The following is an 18397-nucleotide window of genomic DNA, read 5'->3' as shown; positions in this document are numbered from 1 at the left end:
ACCAGAGCAGCACTTGGCTGAACATTTTATTGATGGTGCTTTAGGAGGACTCCCAGAAATGCACACACACAGAGTTGCTGCCGAGGATTCCTGCCCTGACAACCCACCCAGGTGTGTCAGTCCATGGTATTTCCACTCCTTCTGCTGTGTCTGTTCCTGGATGACTGCATAGAGAAATGTTTTCTCCCAGCCTCTGGTGGTGTTGCTTCAGCAGAGCTCTGCCATCAGCTGAAATCTGGATATCTGAGTTTATTTTTGCTTGGCTTTGCTGCCCGTTTGCCCCTGCGTGTGCTGTGCTGCAGCCAGCGAATTGTGCAGCAGTGCAGTTAACGGTGGCTTCATTTACAGGCTGCATTCACACCCGTGGTACCCACAGGCAGGCTGTGATTTCAGGGATTTGTCAGAGAAAAGACGAGGCTTTCTCTGTAAGGGTGTGTTTGTAACAGATTTCATTCTCTGCAAAAATAGCTGGGCCTCCATTCCTGCTCTTGCCGTGCCAGTTGGTGCCTTGTGGGTGGGCCTTGTTCTCCCAGAGCTCTGGATGCCCCTGGGCGCTTCTGCCTGCAATAAAAAGCTTTTTCAAAAGACCATTTACAGATAGCCTTTATGGGGTGAGATCCATATTTCCGTGCAAAGCCAGCTGTGGTGCCGGGGTGATGTCCCATTGTGGGGGCTTTTCCTCATCCTGCTAAAATGCACGGGCATTTCTTGGTGTAACCACGCCAGGAAATCCTGCTGCTGCATTAGGCAATTTCTGGGGCTGCTGGTTTTCCTCTGCAGCAACAATGAGAGTTGGGAGTTCTCAAACCACCATCTGCAGAAAAGCCTTGGGGCTTGGGGCAGAGCATTTTGCTTATGGCAGGATATTCCAGAAGAACTCCTGCAAGCAGGGAGGGGACTGGGAGCAGTGCTGACCTGCCTGGGAGCCCTGCTGTGTGCACAGCAGATTCCTTGTCGCCCACAGCCCTTGGGGAAATGAGGCTGGTTAAGTAAGAGCTTGTTAAAACCCGAGACGTGCTGCAAAGATATTTGTGTGCTGTGTTTTAAGCTGCTTGGGATCGTCATCTCCCCATCCCAGTGGGATCTGCCAATTGTGAGGGCGAGCTGAGCAAAGGTAATTTTTGTCTGTGCCCACCCCAAATATTCCCACTTGAGGTTCAGGGTTGTACGTGCTCCCCATGCAGGAAGGCTGAAGTGGCTCCTGGCTGGAGAAAGGAAGGGGCCTGTGCTCGTGTTGTGTTTCCCGGAGATGAAGTTCAAGTGGATGCGTTCTCAAACAAAATTCTGCCCCTTGGTAAGGAGCCAGCCCTGGGCTGGAGCAGGCTCTGGGTCTGTAATTACATGTCCAACCTGTTCGAGAGTTTTTGCTCAGCCTTTGCTCTCCTTTGTAATCCGAGTAGCAGCGGGCTCCCGTGGGATGCCCTTGGCACAAACTGCTCGCTGTCAGGCACCTCGTTTTGCCCAGGGCAGAAAGTCCCAGGGAAAGCTTGAAAAGCCCGTGCTGCTGCATGAGGCTGGCAGGACCCAGCCTGCTCCGCTCAGCCGGGGACCGAGCTCTGTGAGCATCACCCGCGTGCGCACGGAGCACATGGAAAGCGTGCCCTGGCAGCACCAGCGGGAGCGCGGTGCTGCCGGGGCAGTTCCCGGCTTGGGGCCTGGCTGTGGGCCGCGTGTGAGGAGCGGAGGGCAGGGAGATGCTCGCCGCGGCTGTTCGCAGGATGCCAGAGTCCCCCGCGTCCCCTCAGCGCCGCTCCCCGCTGGGGGCTCCGGCGCCCCGACCCTGCGGGGCCGCGCTGCCCGGGCCCGGCGCCGCCTCCTCCGCCCGTGCCGGGCTCGGGGCGGGGCGGGCGCGGGGGGCGCGGGGGCCGAGCCTGCGGGAGGGGCGGGCCGGGGCGGGCGCTGCCGGCCCCGCTCTCCGCGCCATGGCCCCGCCGCCCGCCGCGCTGCCGCTGCTGCCGGCCCTGGCCGCGCTCCTGGCCGCGCTCCCGGCCGCGCCCGCCGCCCGCGCCGCGCCGCGCTCCATCGGTACGCGGGGGAACGGGCTGGGCTGGGCTGGGCTGGGCTGGGCAGCCGGGTGCCCGCGGTGGGGGCCGGCAGCACCGGGTCGCCTCCCTGCCCCGCCGGGGCCGGCACAGAGCGTTCCGCACCCCTGCGCGGCCGAGGGGCTCCGCACCGCTGCATCCCAGCGCATCCCAGCGCATCCCCGCCTTCGCGGGGATGCTTCCCCACCGCGGCTGGGGGAGCGGCGGAACCCCCGTGGCCCCGCTGACCCGGCCTCTCGCCGCTCTCGCCCGCAGCCGTGGTGGGCGCCGGGCTGGGGGGCTCGGCCGCCGCGTACTTCCTGCAGCAGCATTTCGGGCCGCAGGTGCAGCTGGACGTGTACGAGGCGGCGGGCGTGGGCGGGCGCCTGGCCACCGTCACCGTCAACAAGCAGCAGTATGAGAGCCGGGGAGCCTCCATCCACGCCCTCAGCCTCCACATGCAGGACTTCGTCAAGATCCTGGGTGAGCGTGGGCGTCCCAGCGCTTGCACGGCATCCCTCGCTGAGCTGGGGGGCTGGGACACCCCCGGGCTCTGTGCTTGGGGCGGTGGGGAGGGTTTCTGCCAGCCCCCCTTGGCACCCCAGGCATGCGGTGATCCCCTTGCTGTCCATGCACCCCTGCCCTGTTGTGCTCTGGAAAGAGAAAGGGATGGGGTGGTCACCATCAGGGCGTCCTGGTGGAATTAGTGCTGGGAGGTTGTTCACAAACTCCCACCAGTCTGTCCCAGTAGGCAGCAGCAGCTCCATGCGGTGCCCCAACATGATCTGGCTGGGATCCCACGCCTTGGGGTCTCTCATTCCTGATGCTTCTCCAAGAGCATCTTCACCCATGTCCCTGCTGGGATGTGTCCAGCGCTGGCCTTTCCCAGGAGCCAGGCAGCCCCAGGGAGGGCCAGCCATGCGCTCCCTCTGCTCCCGCCAGGCCTCAAGCACCGGCGCGAGGTGGCCGGGAAAAGCGCCATCTTCAGCGGGGAGCACTTCGTCCTGGAGGAGACCGACTGGTACCTGCTCAACCTCTTCCGGCTCTGGTGGCACTACGGCATCAGCTTCCTGCGCCTGCAGATGTGGGTGGAGGAGGTGATGGAGAAGTTCATGAGGTAGGAGAGCCCGCGGGGCTGGGGGGGTTTTCCCTGGCACCGGGGCGTCACCGGGTGCCCCCTGCTCCCGTCCTCTCCAGGATCTACAAGTACCAGGCGCACGGCTACGCCTTCTCCAGCCTGGAGGAGCTGCTGCGCTCGCTGGGCGGTGAGGCCTTTGTGAACATGACCCAGCGCTCGGTGGCCGAGTCCCTGCTGGAGGTGGGCGTCACCCAGCGCTTCGTGGACGATGTCATCGCCGCCGTCCTGCGCTCCAGCTACGGCCAGTCCGTGCTGGTGCCCGCCTTCGCAGGTGAAGCCACCTCTCCTTGTTGTGTGACACTCCTCAGTGTCCCCTCTGCGGGCAGGCTGTGGAGCCACCCTCCTCTTCCTCTCTGCAGGAGCCATGTCGCTGGCGGGAGCCCAGGGCAGCACCTGGGCGGTGGAAGGAGGGAACAAGCTGGTGTGTTCAGGTCTGCTGAAGCTGACCAAGGCCAATGTCATCTCAGCCAGGGTGACAGGCATCTCCCTGCACAGCTCGGGTGAGCCTGGGCACGGCTGTGGGTCTGGGTGCACCAGGGTGGGAGGTTGATGGTGGCAGCGTGGGGGTGCTGGGGCTGGAGAGCATCCTGGTCCTGGTAAGGCACTTGGGAGAGGGCCTGGGAACGTCCTCCTGGGAATTTTCTGATCCACTGGGACCCTGCAGTACCTGAGGTCTCCCTCTTGAGGTCCCTCAGGTCCTCCTATGGCACCATCCTTATTGCAGGCTTGCTCCCCCATCCAGCACAGCAGAAGAATATCTGGGGCCTGGGGGGTGGGCTGTGTTCCCCCAGCCCTCTGTGCCCCCACTAGGCTGGACGTCTCTGGAAACATTTTCCCAGAGTCTTAATGAACTCTTTCTGCCACCCTAAGGTGTCAGCAACTCACCCATAAGCATCACGTGCTGTGGTCCAGCGCTGGTGTGTACTGGAAAACCAGGGCATGGAGGTCAGGTTGGAAAAAGGAGGGCCAGGGCAGCACCACCTGGGGCTCAGGGCAGCTCCTGACTGTCCCCTGTCTCTTTTCAGAGGGGAGAGCCCTGTATCAGGTCCACTACGAGAGCACTGAAGGCCAGGGCTCGGCTTTCTACGACATGGTGGTGGTGACGACTCCGCTGCACCCCAGCAGGAGCAACTTCACCTTCGAGAACTTTGACCCCCCCATTGCCGACTTCCCCGGAGCCTTCCAGCCCTCCGTCACCTCCGTGGTGCACGGCTACCTCAACTCCTCCTACTTCGGCTTCCCCGACCCCAAGCTGTTCCCTTTCACCAGCATCCTCACCACCGACACTCCCGACCTCTTCTTCCACGCCATGGACAACATCTGCCCCGTCAACATCTCGGCGGCGTTCCGGCGCAAGCAGCCCCAGGAGGCCGCGGTGTGGCGCGTCCTGTCCCAGCAGCCGCTGGACAAGCACCAGCTGAAGACCCTCTTCAGGTCCTACTACTCGGTGCAGGTGACGGAGTGGCAGACGTACCCCCGCTACGACGCCGCCAAGGCCCTGCCGCCCATCGTGCTCCACGAGAACCTCTTCTACCTCAGCGGCGTGGAGTGGGTGGCCAGCTCCATGGAGATGATAGCGGTGGCGGCCAAAAACGTGGCCCTGCTGGCCTACAACCGCTGGCATCAGGACCTGGAGAAGATCGACCAGAAGGACTTGATGCACAAGGTGAAGACGGAGCTGTGACACCCGTGTGGGGCTGGTGGGCTGGGAGCTTTGGTGTGTGGTAGCCTGGGGAGTGAGTATTTATTGCCTTGGGGAGGCCAGGGGGGCTGGGGGACAAGGGACAGGCTGTGTCCCGGTGACTTGAAGGCCTTCAGGAATACAGTTCCTGCCCAGTGTTGCTGTGTCTGTGCCGTGTGCCTCAGTTTCCCTGTTCCCCTTCCCCAGGCTCTGCTGGAAAGGAGCCTGTGCCTTCTCCTGAAAAAGGGTCACTGTGTTTGGGAGGGATCTTGGGGCGGCTTCCAGGGGCAAGGCTGGCTGGCACTGGCAGTACATGGGTCCCCCCTGAGCTTCCCAGGTCACACTGCAGCCTCTCCTGCCTTCCTGGCTTTGCCTCTGGGAAACCACAGGTGAGGTTGGAGATCCCATGGCTTCTCCCATGCCCGGAGCCTAACCCTGCTCCTGTGCCCCAGGGATGCAGGGTGGGCCATCACAGGTCCTGCCAGGTGCTCTGTGTTTCTGGGGGTGTTTGGGGTGCAGAAGGGCCTCGGTGGGAGAAGCTGGGCAGGGCAGAGGGGCAGCGTGAGGGGCCGAGGCAGGGCCAGCTCAGACCAGGGCCAGCAATGCGTTTTATTGAGACTTCAGAAGCTGCCCAAACCACCAGCAGCTCTCCCCACTCCTTGGACTGCCCAGCCTGGCACAGAGGAACTTGTGGGAGGGCTGGGGAGGACTGGGAAGGATGGGAGGACTGGGAAGGGCTGGGAAGGACAGGAGGGCTGGGAAGGGCTGGGAAGGACAGGAGGGCTGGGTGTTGCCCGAGCCGTTGCAGCTATGGAGCGAACAAAGGGAAGTAGGGACTTTGGGAAGGGAGGAGACCTGATCCTGATCCTGATCCTGATCGTGCCCAGCCAGAGGGACCATGGGCAGCTGCCTCCTCCTCTCCCCCAGCCCGTAGCTGCCCTGAAGCCTCGGGGCACTGGGTGTCTGGCTGGGTGATTCGCAGGGGCTTCCTCTGCACTGGGTGTCCCCAGAGTGGCTGCTGGGGCTGAGGCTGACGGAGTCTGCAGGGGAATTTTGAGGAGTTCTCACACAGGGGCTCCCCTCACCCTGGTGCCCAGCCAGGTGACCTCTCCCAAAGGGTTGGGCAAGCTCGGGAAGCAAGAGCAAGCTGGTTAGATGCCCACGGGGAGCTGCAGGGGGTATCTGTGCAGCCTCAGAAGATGCAGGTGCAGCCCACAGCGATGGTCTCCATCACCATCTGGTACTTCTTGTGGCACTTCTTCTTCCCCGAGGGCCTGTGCCCCGCCTCGGCCGTGCCCGGGCAGAGCAGGCGGCGCACGGGCAGCCGGCTGTAGATGGGAATGCTGGCCATGGTGCGGTCCTCCTGCATGGTGAAGGGGTTGATGCAGCCAGTGCAGAGGCACCGTGCCTCGGGGATGTCTGCTGGGATCCGTGTGGCATCGTGGTTTATCCTGGAGGAGAGGGAAAGCAGGATAAGGCTGGAGAGGTGGTGATGGGGGCAGTGGGTGGCCGGGGTGAAATGGGTTCTGCATCGCATCCTGCCACAGCCTCCAGCAGCCACCACAGCCCCAGGTGCTGGAGCCCTGTGCTGGCACAGAGCCACCTTGCCTGTCCCAGAGGTCCCTGCCCCGAGCTCACCTGTAGGCCCAGGGGGACAGGCTCCTCCGGTTGGACCTCCAGAGCCTCAGGTTCACCTGGCACTTGGTGTCCCCTGGCTCGGAGCCGTTCCTCAGCTGGCGCACCATGTCCTGGATGCTGTGCTCATACTCTGCCATGCTGCTGTAGGGGTCGTCCGGGGCCCAGGCCAGGGCAGGGGTGGCCGTAGGTGGCCGTGCCAGGCCCCTTCTCCTGCCCTTGGCTGCCTTGCTCTGGTCCTTGGCTTCGGGCACCAGGACCATGGCGAAGGTGAAGATGCAGAGGAGAAGCTGAGGAAGGAGGAGGATGGTGAGCGGCTGCTCGGGCTGCAGGGCTGCCATGGAGGGGGAGCTCTCCCTCCTCTGGGGATCACCAGGTGATGGCAGGACCACACTGACTTTGGGGTGGCACATTCAGTGCCCAAAGGCAGCGCTGGCCTGCAGGTGAGAAGCACCTGAGGGCAGTTTGCAGGGATGGTGGGCACATGGTCACGGTGAGCTGAGGTGTATGGCTGCCCCTCACCCTGCTCGCAGCTGGCAATTTGTGTTGCCCAAAGTGCCCCTGCCTGTGCTGCCCAAGCTGTGCCCAGTCCCCTCCCTGCCCACCCCGAGGCAGCTGCGTGCTGGGAGGGACCCAGCTCAGGCTGTACCTGGGCAGCCTCTGGTTTAAAAGGAGCCTTACAGAGATGAGACAGTCAAGAATGGAATCTTTATCCAAACCCTCCTCTCCCTCCCTCTGTGCTCTGAGGACAGTGAGAGAGAAAAGATGCTTTTTCCTTCCCTTCTCCCTCCGGCCTCGCCGGGCCCAGCTGCCGTGAGCTGCCACCCGGCAGGCTGCCCAGCAGGGAACAAAGTTGCTTTCTGTAGTCCTGCTCCCTGCTATTCGTGTCCCTGCAGCGGCCCAGGCAGCCCCACACCCTGCCCGTGGGTGTGCAGTGCCCTGGGGCAGGGACCGCTCGGCCAGGGCTGCTCTCCCCGGCCGGTGCCGGACTGTCCCAGGCTGCTGCATCCTCGCCGTGCCAGGCGTGGCAGCGATGGCCCTGGCAGGCCACAGAGGGCACCTCCAAAGCAAACAACCCCAGGTAAACAAGCGTGCAAATAATTCTGTTCGAGAAAGAAAACGAGGAGCAAGCCCTGAGCCGCCGGGGAGGCACCTACCAGGTTTGGAGCCCGCTCCATGGCCGCGGAGGGGTGCCGGCTGCTGTCCTGCAGTGTGGCCGGTCCCTGCAAACCGGGCAGCTAAAAAGGGAAAGCTCCAGCCCCTGGCTGTGCCCCGCCGGAGGTGTGTCCGGTCCCCAAGGTGCCAGGGAGCCTCGGAGCAGACAGGGCAGGGGGCCAGCGTGGTCTGGGACTCGGCCACCCGTCGCCGCCCCGGGCGCTGGCTCCGCTGGCGGTGGCGACTGTGGTCAGCGGCGGGTCCCCTGCGGACCAGGCAGCCCCGAGGGGCTCTCTTGGCAACAACGTGCTCTGGGGAGGGGGTTTGGGCTCTGCTGGTGTCACCGGCATGGTCACAGCCCAGACACGGCCAGGAGGGACACGGCTGCTGGGCTGGCGGAGCAGGAGCTCCCAGGAGGAGCAGGCGTGGCTGTGTCCTGTGCTGGCAGCAAGGTGAGCAGGTAACCTGGGGCTGGGGGCCCACTGCCATCTGCGTGCCACCACCACCGGCAGCTCTGCTGTCCCCAGGAGCCCCCAGACCCTTCTGGCCAGCAGTGAGATGATGGCATCCATCACTCCCTGCGCCCCTGGGCTGTCTGTCCCCAAACCCTTCCCCTTCTGCCGTCCTCCAGCTCCTGCCGTGGGGACACACCAGCTGTGCCCACAGCCGGCCGTGGGGCTGGGCCCTGCATCTGCGGGGTGCTGGTGGGTGCTGCTCTGGCCTCCCGGGGCCAAGTACCGGGGTTCAGGGTGCTGCGGTGGGGGAAACTGAGGCACGGGGGTGCTGGCTGTAATTCCCCGTGCGGGGGGCAGGGGCTGGCATTGCACCCCAGCTCTGGGCTGTCGCTGTCCCTGCGGTCAAGTGCCACGCGATGGTGCTGTCCGCCACCCAACCGCTCCCAGCTCTCCGTCCTTCCCGTCTGCATCCCTCCTCCTTCCTCTCCATCGCTCCCTCCATCCCTCCGCCCCTCCATCCCTCCCTGCATCCCTCCGCCCCTCCATCCCGCCCTCCATCCCTCCCCGCATCCCTCCGCCCCTCCATCCCGCCCTCCATCCCTCCCTCCTCCCCTCCAGCCCAACCGCAGGCGGGTGCCCGGCGCTGTTCCCCACGCTCCCGGGCAGCAGGCTCTGCCCTGCTCCTTCGGTGGCAGCACTGGATGTTGTTTCCCTCCTCCTCCCGCCTCGCTGCACGTCCTCAGGGATTTGAAGGCCCTTGGGCATTGTAGGGCGGTGGGAAATTTCAACCTCCTTTTCCCAGTCCCTGAACTGGGCCTCTAGAAAACTCCATAAATAGGGTAAAGGTCTCTGTACCCCCAACTCATGCTGTCCCTCTCCTCCTGCCAGCCCTGGGATGCAGCAGGGGACAGCCTGGCTGCTCCCATCCACCCCAACCCTCGTTAACATCCCCAAGGACAGCCCCAGCACAGCATTTCGGGGGCTTTGCTGTCCCCTTGGCTGAGATCTGAGCACACAGTGTCCCGTTCCTCACCTCAGGACCTGCCAGAGGAGCCCTGCAACTACCTGCCCATGCTTCAGGTGTACGGCAGCACCCAGCCTTTGGCCACCAGCATTTTCTGGGCTGCTGAGCCAACCCCTGCCTGCACCCAGCAACTTCACCCCGTTGTGGGACCCCCAGAAGGGCCGGTGGCAGCCCCGGGGCTCCTGCGTGTGCCGCGGCCGCCTGCGTTGTGTCAGCGCTCGGCAATGCTGTTTACACATGAGAGAGGCACAGAGGCATCTATGCCGGCAGCCAATTACCCAGTTTTGATCTTTTTTGGTGAAAAGGAAACCAGGCCTTTTCAGACATGGCCAAATTTGATAAGCTGGGGGAGGCGGGGGCGGGCACGGGAGGCTTTTCCCCACCGGCCTCGCGCAAGGGAAGGGGCTGGGGTGGGGAGGCTGGGTCATGGCCAGCTCTGCCTCCAGGCTGGGACAGGAGGGCTGGAGGGATCTGTGTGCCCATCCTGGCTGCAGTGTCATCCCTGAGGGAGCAGGGTGTGCTGGGGTTGGAGTGCTGGAAACCCCCCCAGAGCTCTCCTGGGAGGGGGCTACCCAGAGAGGTGCCCTCAGGTTTTGTACGTGTTCGTCTCTGCTGCTGTCACCTCTTTGCCACACTGCCATGGAAAACTTGGGTGGAGAGCAGGGCCTGGAGGTGGGGAACAGGGATCCAGGTGGGGCAGGAGGGGCTGTGAAGATTGGCTCCACCTGGCCTGAGTAAACCCAGGTGCTTCTTTGGCAGATAACCCTCATGGAACCCACCCCAGCCCAAGAGATGCAGGGCAGTCATGCCATGCTCGTGCTTGGCAGCAGGGATGTGCTGGGCAGGGCTCGTGTGGCAGAGCACACCACGGGGGCTGCAGGTAAGAGAATGGGGGGAAACCAGGCCACAGTTCCACGCTGGCAGAAAACAGCTTTGTGCCTTTTCCCACAGGCAGGAATGTCCCTGTCAGGGTGGGAGCTGCTGATGTGGGGTCTCCAGTCCCCTCTGCCCACAGAGCGTGGTGGGCAGCATCACTGTTGGTGCCACTCTGCAAGGCATGGCCACTTCTCTGGGCACCAGGCAGCTCCAGAACCCGGCTCCTCATGGGGTTTGTGAGGCCCCAGCACACCTGAGCACACACCCACCCCGGGGCCAGGCAGACGCATCTGGCAGGCGGCTCCAGCACGGCCACATCCCTATCTCTGTGTGAGCAACATTTTCCACTCATCAAAGGAAAGCTCCAGCGAGCTGTCCTGGCCAGAGCCAGCCCTGTGCCGTGGTGGGAGGAGGGCCAGGCCTGGGGGCCTCCCATGTCCCCCCAAAACCCCCCTGGCAGGTAGTGCTGGCCCAGCCAGAGCACGGAGCTCACATCCTTATTTGCACAACGGCTCCAGAGACACCCGAGCCAAAAAGGCTTATTTTAAGCTTGCTGGAAAAAGAACATTGTTTGGTGGGAATTAAAACTCCCCGTTCTCAAAAAAGGGAAAAACAAAAAGTGCTTAATTCTGCCGGCTCCTGCCATTGCATAAACACAGAGACACGGCACGGCTGGACAGGGCGGCCAGGAATTTGTAGCTGGCATCGAGCGGGATGGGTGCTCTCCTCCCAGCAGCTGCTGTGGGACAAGGACTCATCCTCTTCTCTGCCCGCATTGCCCCAAAAGCCCTCATCCTGGCAGGACGGGTTTTCCCGAGGGAGGGAGGGGGCATTGCCCCGCTGTGGTGCCAGGGTGCCGCGGGCAGGAGGGGTGACCACGCTGGCAGCTCGCTGGCCCGGGCTCTGCATCACTGCACAATATTATTTACACAGCCCTAATCCAGCTGTCCCGGCGGCCCTCCTGCCCCCCCCCCGGGCGGGGAGCTGGGCGATGCTCGGGGCTGGCTGTAAATCACGCCCTTTGGATCCCACGCGGCAGATAACAGCCAGATCTGGGCGGCGGGAGGCAGAGCCGAGCAGGGCTGTCCGCTGGGGCTGGGGGCCGCGGGGCCAGCAGCACCCCGAGCCGCCAGCCCCCGGCTGGGAGGCTCCGGGGGGACCGGAGGCGTCGGGCCAGGGCTGCCGGCAGCGCCGGGCGGGCGGGGCGGGGGAAGATGCGCGTCCGGCACATCCTGCGCGGCCCCTCCGGCACATCCATCACCCGCCCGGCGTTTACAGCACGGCGCTGCTTACACGATCCAGACGCGCAGGTTCCTCCTGGCCCGCTCCTCTCCTGCCTTTTGTTTTCTTTTGCCTCCTGCTGCTGGAGACAGAGCACCTGATGGAAAAAGCCTGTTCTGCCGCTCGCCGGGCTGGAAACAGCCGCTTCCTTCCGTCCCTGCCCGGCACAGCGCCCGCTGCGGGGCCGGTGGCTGCCCCGGTGCCTCCCTGCCTTGGTGCTCTGGGTCTGGTCCCCGATGGTGGCACTGGGGGGAGGTTGGTGTGAGGGCATGGCACTGCTCCCTCTGGGAGCTCTGGGTCAGTCTCAGGCCCCCATAGGACAGAGGGGGACAGAACCACGGTCTCCTCCAGGCTGGGAGGCTGCAGGGACCACTGAGGCACTATCTGGCCATGGGTCCCCTCATCCTGCCTGGCCCCATACCCTGCTCCCTCCGTGACCCCTGTGCTTGCCCTCTGACCTTTTCCAGCCCTTGGGGCTCCTGGCCTCAGCCTGTCCTGGCTGTGCCCCACTGCCCACCAGCATAGAGCATGGGTGGGCAATGCTGGCTTTCCAAACAACTCAGTTCTCTTTCCCCCTGCAGCCTAAGGCAGTCAGACACCAACCCCTGAGTGCTTTGGAGGGGTGGCTTCATTTTGTGCTGGATTGCAAAGGTCAGACAGTCCTGCCAGGGTGCCCTCTGCATCCCAGCTCCTGGCTGTGGGAAGGGCTGGTCCTTCAGCCCCGTGTGGGACACACGGAGCAGCCTGGAGCCTCCCCACCGCCTTCCCTGCAAGGCCAGGGGGCTGGAGGATGCTCCCAGGGACGTGCTGCCAGGGCAGCAGTGCCCTCTGGGTCTGTGAGGAGAAAGCCTCTTATTTTAAGGGCTTTGGTGGCTTTTTCTTGTGGGCAGGAGTCCAAGTTCCCAGGGCAAGGCGAAGGGTGGAGGTAAATGGAAAGCTGGGTGGTGGCACTGACGTCTGTCCTGGAGGGTTGTGCTCAAGCCAAACTTCTCTCCGTGTCCCTGGGCAAGGGATCACATGCAGGGACCTCCAAACTCCTGGGGAATCATCACCAGGTGGGAGCTGGTGGTTTGAAGTTAGAGCAGACAATCTCCTGCCCTGGTCCCCCTTCCCTGCTCCTGTGTGCTGCAGTCCAGGGAGGGAAGGGATTTACAGGGCAGCACAGGCCAGTCCTGAAGGTCACCTTCAGAGCTGCCCCAGCCCAGCTCGCCCATTGATCACTGTCCTGGCCCTGAAGGGGCTGAGGGAGGCAGGGGCTGTAATAATATATGGGCTGAGAAATGCCCTCCTGCCCTCCAGCAGCCCCCTCTGACGTCAGGCAGCAGATGAAAGGGTTGTAAATTTGGTGTGTTTGGATGGCTTGTAGGACAAGGGTTTCTCTTATCACATCCCAGCCTCTTGGGAAGCTGGCAGCAGCCCTGGGGCTCCTTCTCCATCACTGCCCAGTGGCATCATCCTGTTTGCAGCCAGTGGTCCCCTCCCCACCTGCCTGGGACGGAGCTGTCCCAGCCACTTGACCCCTGCCCTTACACCCAGCCAGAGAGGCTGGAGGTCAGCGGGAGCTGGGAAAAAAAGTCACTTTTGTGGAGATACTGAAACTGAATCCGTGGTGAGGAGGGATGGCTGGGCAGCATCTTAGCGAAGGAGTAACAAAAACAAACCCGCGCCAAGGAATCCTGCTTTGCCCCAAATGTTTTTCTTATGGAGTTGTAATAAGACAAGAGCTGTAAAGATAGTAACCTCCTAAACATTACCTTATTAAGGCTTCTCAGAAACCACAGGGCACGACCCCTCTGGGTCATGGAACAAGAGCGCAGCATCCAGCGAACAAACAGAGGCTAACATTACATTTTTCACTTCATTTAGGGAACCTGGTTTCTAATTATAGTGTTTGTTTAATGGCAGCCCGTGGTTGTGCCTCCCTCAAAGCCAGCCCCCCAAGAGCACAGGGAGAGGGGATCAGCAGGGCTGGGAGATCTCCCTGCTGGATCCCAGGGCATGGGATGGGGATGAGCCTGGGGACAGCGAGGGGTTTGGGGATTGGAAGCAGTGAGGGAGGGTCTGTGCCCAGAGAGAGCCCCAGTGTGTCCCAGGGACATCCCACGGGTGCTGTCCCAGCTCAGTGCCGTGCACCAAGGGTGTTGGCAGCAGGGGAAGGGGATGTCCTGCTGTGGGCTGTGCAATGCCCATCATGTGCTCAGTGAGCCTGGGCTCATCTCCGTGCCCCGGTGACAGCGGGCACACCTGCTGGGAACCTGCTTGTGCTGGCAAAGGCTGCTGCATCTCTGTGTGTGCAGCAATTCCAACAAGAATTGGCGTTTTTTCCCAAGTAGCCACCGGGAAGTGCTTCACCACCTGGCTGGTGGCTCTGAGTCCTTGCAGGACACCAGATGCCTGTCCCTGCTGGGCCTGGGTATGCTGCTGGCAGATCCAGGCACTGCTGCTCCCATCCCTGCTCTCCTGGCAGGTGCTGGGCAGATTTCTGTTGCCTCATCCAGCACAGGCTGGTTCCCAGTTTCTCCTTTTCTGCAGCTGGCAGGGAAGCTCCCTCCGGGATGTGTCCCTGGGACACACACAGAGGTGCTGAGGGGATGTTCAGCTCCTGCAGCAGTGGCTCTGGTGCTGAAGTGATGCTTAAATCTGGGGGGGGCATCAGGGATGCCAAGCACTCCACACCATCCCTGTGCAAAGCCTGGCATGATGGCAGAGAGTTCCTGGCCCTGCCTTTGGGGCTGTCCCAACAGGCTCAGGGGTCTGGGGATGGTAGGAGCCCTCCCTGGGATGTGTTTCTGGTGGAAGTCCTGCCCTGCCAGACTCTTACTCATTTGTCCCCTCCACTGTGCCTGTGCATGGCTCAGGATCCGGCTCCTTCCCACAAGCCAGGACCCTCTGATGGACATGAGACCCCAGAACCCAGCTCTGTGCTCCCCTCAGGGAGTGTCACCACCTTGGAAAGCCAGAGCTGGAGCTGGCGGTGTCTCCCTGTGCTCCCCAGCTCTCCCTCAGCGATTTCATGCAGCAGAGGCTGTTCCTGCTGCTCCAGAGCTGTGCTCCGTGCTGGATTCACTGCCCAGGGGGGCCAGCACAGCCCTGCGTCACCCAGGCAGCGCAGCAGTGTCCGGAGCAGGGACAAACTCCTTCCTTGCCATGCGGGGGCCGATGGAGCAGGAGGATGAAGGCGCTCGGTGCCGGCTGCTCCCCGCCCCAGCTGCCAACTGGCTGCTCTCTGTGGGGACCCAGTGCCGGCTGGAGGCCGTACATGGACTCACGGGGCCGGGTGCCAGAGCTCCCACACAGGCTCCCCGTGCCCCTGGCACCCGGGAAAGGCCCATGTGCCCCGCCACCACCACCCCGCAAGGATCCCAGCCCGGGGGACACTCAGGGACCTCACCCTGGGCTCACAGCAGAGCCCCGGTGCTGCCACAACGCCTTTTTTTCCCAGGCCAGATGGAGCTTTTCAAAGTCATGGGTGTCACGGGACACCTCCAGCCAGGCCAGGGAGCATCTCCGCTCTTCCTCCGCTGGCCGGTGGGACGGGCGCCAGCACCGCCCTGGCTCCCCAGGGCCATCCAGCCCCGCTGGACCCCCACCCCACGGGCAGTGGGATGCACATCCCCCCCGTGCACGGTGTCGGGAGGAAGTGAGTTATTCCAAACAACTTTCTCCGGCCGGCACGGCCCGGGTTCCCAGGCGCGTCGCCCTGGCCGCTCTCCTCCCCCTCGCTTCCCCCAACCCTCCTTCCCTCCGCTCCCCCTCTCCGCCTTAATGACTTCCACATGGGCCTCTGGCAGCCCGAGCCAAGCCTCCCAGCATTGTCTGAAATCTCCAAATTTAGAAGAAATATGAAAATTGTCAAGCGGCCCTTCCTTAGGGGGTAAAAGCAACACTGGGCCTCGCGGCGGCGGTGGCGGCCGGGGGCCACGTGACGGCCCCCCAGCCAATGGATCCCCACGGCGCCCCTGACAGCGCTGCCCGCCGCGGCCTGGCCTCCCCCGCCAGCGCATATAAGGTAAAAAGAAAAAGGTTTTTCCAGCTTCTGAGGAGCCTGCGAGGAGTTTTGCACCCAGGGCTCCCATGCGGGCCGTTTCCAAAGGGCCTGCCCGGCGTCGTCGGGGTGCCGCTGGCGGGTTATAATGTACCGGGCACGTGGCCGTGTCCCCGCGGTGCCCCAGGGCTGGTGTGGGGTCGCAGGTAGGTGGCTGTGGATGAAGGGAGCGGGAGGGGGCACGGGTGGGTGTGTGGGGCAGTGGGGATGGGGAGGTTGGTGCTGGGGCTGCTGTGCAGGGTTGGAGCTCCAGCTGTGCCCGCTGGAAAACACAACTCCTCCGGCATCCCCCTGTGCCAGCCCAGCCCGGGATGCTCAGCACCCCGGGAGGTGAGCGGAGCACAGCCACGAGCAGGGAAATCTGCCGGGTGTTGGGCTGGCGAGGAGTGGCCGAAGCCTCCTCGGGGTTACCTGGGCAAAGGGGTTCCCCAAAATCTGTTCCCTTACAGCTCCGTCCTGGCGCAGGGCTTGGTGGGGCTCGCCCAGCTTTTCAGAGGTGGGCAGGGACCCTCCCGGGGCTGGGGGAGGAATTGCTTTCTGCTCCGTGGATGTCTGGGATGGAAAAACTGGGAAACTGGAGGCTCCCACGCAGCGGAGACATGGAACCCCTGCTTGGCTCCTCTGCCTGTGCTGCTGCCACTTTTGGGGAGAACGAGCTGGGGAGGGAATGGGGCCGGGGCTCGCTGCCCGAGGCTCGCAGGGTGTTGGAGCCGCCGTGACTGGGAGCATCCCGCTGCCCGCGGCTTTTGGGATCCCGGGGCCAGCCCCGCCTGTGCCCTGCTTCTCTCTATCCTCCGGGAATGCCCCCGGCCGGCCCCACGAACGTTATCCCAGCCGGGGGCACTTCCCCGGCTCCATCGCTCTCTGAGTGAATGGTGGCTGCAGTGTGTGTGACCCTGCGGGGGCTGAGCCCTGTCCTGGCTGCAGGGGAGGGCACGGGGAGGGCAGCAGGTGATGGCCAGCAGGGCTGCTCCCCTTGCAAAGGCTCCCCGGGTGGTGTCTCCTCCCTCAGGGCTGCCTTTGTGGGGTTTATGGCTGGCTCTGTGCTCTCCCTCTGCTCCCAAAGTGGCGGCAGTGGCTGTCCCCTCCCAGTGGGTCACCTGGGGACACTTGTGGCTGCAAGGTGCCGTGTCCTCCTGCCTCCTTCCTCTGCAGGGACAACCACCAGGTGTTATTTGGGTCCACCACAAGGACAGTGGGTCCAGCCAGGACACAATGATATCCCTGGGGGGCGTACAGGTTCTGTAGGGGCTCTGTGTCCCTCTGCCATGGGACAGTGACAGTGACCAGGGCACTGCAGCCTCTCAGCCACCACGGTCCCAGTCTGTCCCCACTCTGCTGTTCCTCCAGAGCTTCCCACTGTTGCTGGCTGCTCCTGGGGAAGCGGCAGCATCCTGGCACTGGGATGGAGTTGGGGAGCCAGGGGTGGGACATGACCTGTGTCCCCATCCCAGTGGCAATGTCCCTGGCACGGGGCTGTCCTGCCTGTGCCCAGCCTGGCTCCCCAGACCCCATGCACCATCCAGGGAGCCCTCCAAAGGATGATGGAATTACCTCCCCACTGCCGGCCGGTGGGAAAGAAGTCACCACCCAACAAACACAGGCAGACGCCTCCGCCAAAGCTTTCCCAAGCAGTTATCAGCAGGAATTCGGGAAAGGCTGCGTCTAGACAGGCTGCAGCTCTGGGTGGCTGCTGGATAGAGTGGCATTTCCCTCCACACTTGTCAAGAGAGAGTCTGCAGATGATTAAGAGCCCTTTTTTTCCCCTCTTCGTCTCCTTTTCTGTCCAAGAACCACCCTTGTCCCTGATCAGGCTTTTCCGAGGCTTGTTCCTCCGCAGCCCGGGGTAACCTGCCTTTGCTCATCCCTGGCATCCTGCTCCTCTCTGGGACTAAGGGGGAAGAGCCAGTGCTTGGTGCCTGGTGGTTCATCCTGCAGTGGCTCCTGGAGAGCAGGGCTGGGATGAGTGGCTCCTTCAGCCCATGGCACCGCAGCCTCCGGGTCAGTGACAGCTCTGGCTCTGCACTGTGCCGCTGGTCACTGCCACTCCACGGCAGGGTGCTGGGCAGTGGCGTGGCACAGGCAGGAGCACGGGCAGCGCAGGGGCTGTGCCAGGCTGGGGACCCGGCTGTCCCCAGGGCAGCCCCAGCACCCGAGCGTGTGCGGGGCAGAGGCAGCGCCAGCTCAGCAGTGAGGCAAGAGGCTGGAAATCTGAGCTCTGGGGCTGTTTCAGCATGTCCTGGCCTTGGCTGAGAGCAGAAAGGAGGTGATGGGAGCAGACTCCCTGCAGAGTCGGTGCCTGGGCTGCAGCTGCTGGCTCCAGGTGAGGGCTGCTTTGTGCTGGTGGACAGGCTGGGGATGGTCATGCTGTCCATGGGGAAGGGCACTCTGGAGGGCTGGCAGGCCCCTGGGCCAGCCCTGTGCTCCCAGTAGGCACACAGTGTGTGTGGCTGTCAGCTGTGGGGGTGACAGATGTGTGTGGTCACCCTGCCCAGGCTCTGCTTGAGGTGACACATCCAAGCAGGAGCTTCCGAGCAGCAGCACCTTCCCTGTCCTACCATCACTGGAACCTGCTGTGTGCAGTGCTGGAGCTGCAGGGGATGGCCAAGGAGCAGGAGGTCCTGGTGGGGCCGCCCAGGGCTCTGGCAGCCCTGGAGGGCACCGGTGCCACCTGTTCCCAGGGGATCTCAGGGGCTCAGCCCTGGCTGGGTCTGTGCTGCGATGGGCTGTGACGGTGCCGTGCTGTGGTGGCAGGGACTGGGATAGCGCTGGCAGTGCTGGAGGCTTCCCACCCTGGGCCAGCAGGACCCGTGGGGGCTGGCTGGTGCTGTGGTCCTTGCCCTGAGAGCTCTGGGAGCAAGCAGATGTCCCCACTGAGCAGGGACAGCCTGGGCTGAGCTCTGCCAGGATGAGCAGCTCCCCGTGGACAAGGGATGGCAGTAGCCAGAGCCTGGCGATGGGGCTGTGGGGTCTGATGTGCCATGTGTGGGGCAGATGCTCTGTGGTGGCCAGCAGGTCACCCTGGTCTTGCTGTGGGACCAGCTCAGTGGCCACTGGTACTTAGGGGAACGTCTCTCTCCCAGCCT

The 18397-nt window shown here is 63.4% G+C and overlaps 2 protein-coding genes across 3 annotated transcripts; one reads left to right on the top strand and one right to left on the bottom strand.

Annotated features, from left to right (window-relative positions):
* Positions 1-19: 19 nt before the first annotated feature.
* Positions 20-4909, top strand: PCYOX1L (prenylcysteine oxidase 1 like; the record flags this gene model as incomplete). 2 transcript variants are annotated; one of them, XM_082291558.1, is made up of 7 exons in its annotated part: positions 20-111; positions 1185-1294; positions 2298-2504; positions 2964-3138; positions 3219-3430; positions 3519-3659; positions 4185-4909. In XM_082291558.1, 7 exons carry the CDS (start codon positions 59-61, stop codon positions 4841-4843), a joined length of 1557 nt encoding a protein of 518 aa, XP_082147684.1. In that variant the 3' UTR covers positions 4844-4909. The 2 variants fall into 2 exon arrangements, with proteins under 2 accessions (XP_082147684.1, XP_082147685.1); XM_082291559.1 differs by lacking the exons at positions 20-111; positions 1185-1294 and adding an exon at positions 1923-2025.
* A 1123-nt stretch (positions 4910-6032) lies between these two features.
* Positions 6033-7653, bottom strand: IL17B (interleukin 17B; the record flags this gene model as incomplete). Its single annotated transcript, XM_082291721.1, has 3 exons — positions 6033-6291; positions 6479-6765; positions 7633-7653. 3 exons carry the CDS (start codon positions 7651-7653, stop codon positions 6033-6035), a joined length of 567 nt encoding a protein of 188 aa, XP_082147847.1.
* Positions 7654-18397: the final 10744 nt, after the last annotated feature.

The sequence above is a fragment of the Coloeus monedula genome (assembly GCF_965178545.1).
Source record: "Coloeus monedula genome assembly, chromosome: 15".
Lineage (NCBI taxonomy): Eukaryota > Metazoa > Chordata > Aves > Passeriformes > Corvidae > Coloeus > Coloeus monedula.
The sequence above is the reverse complement of the archived record's forward strand: the minus strand, read 5'-3'. Positions and strand labels throughout refer to the sequence as shown.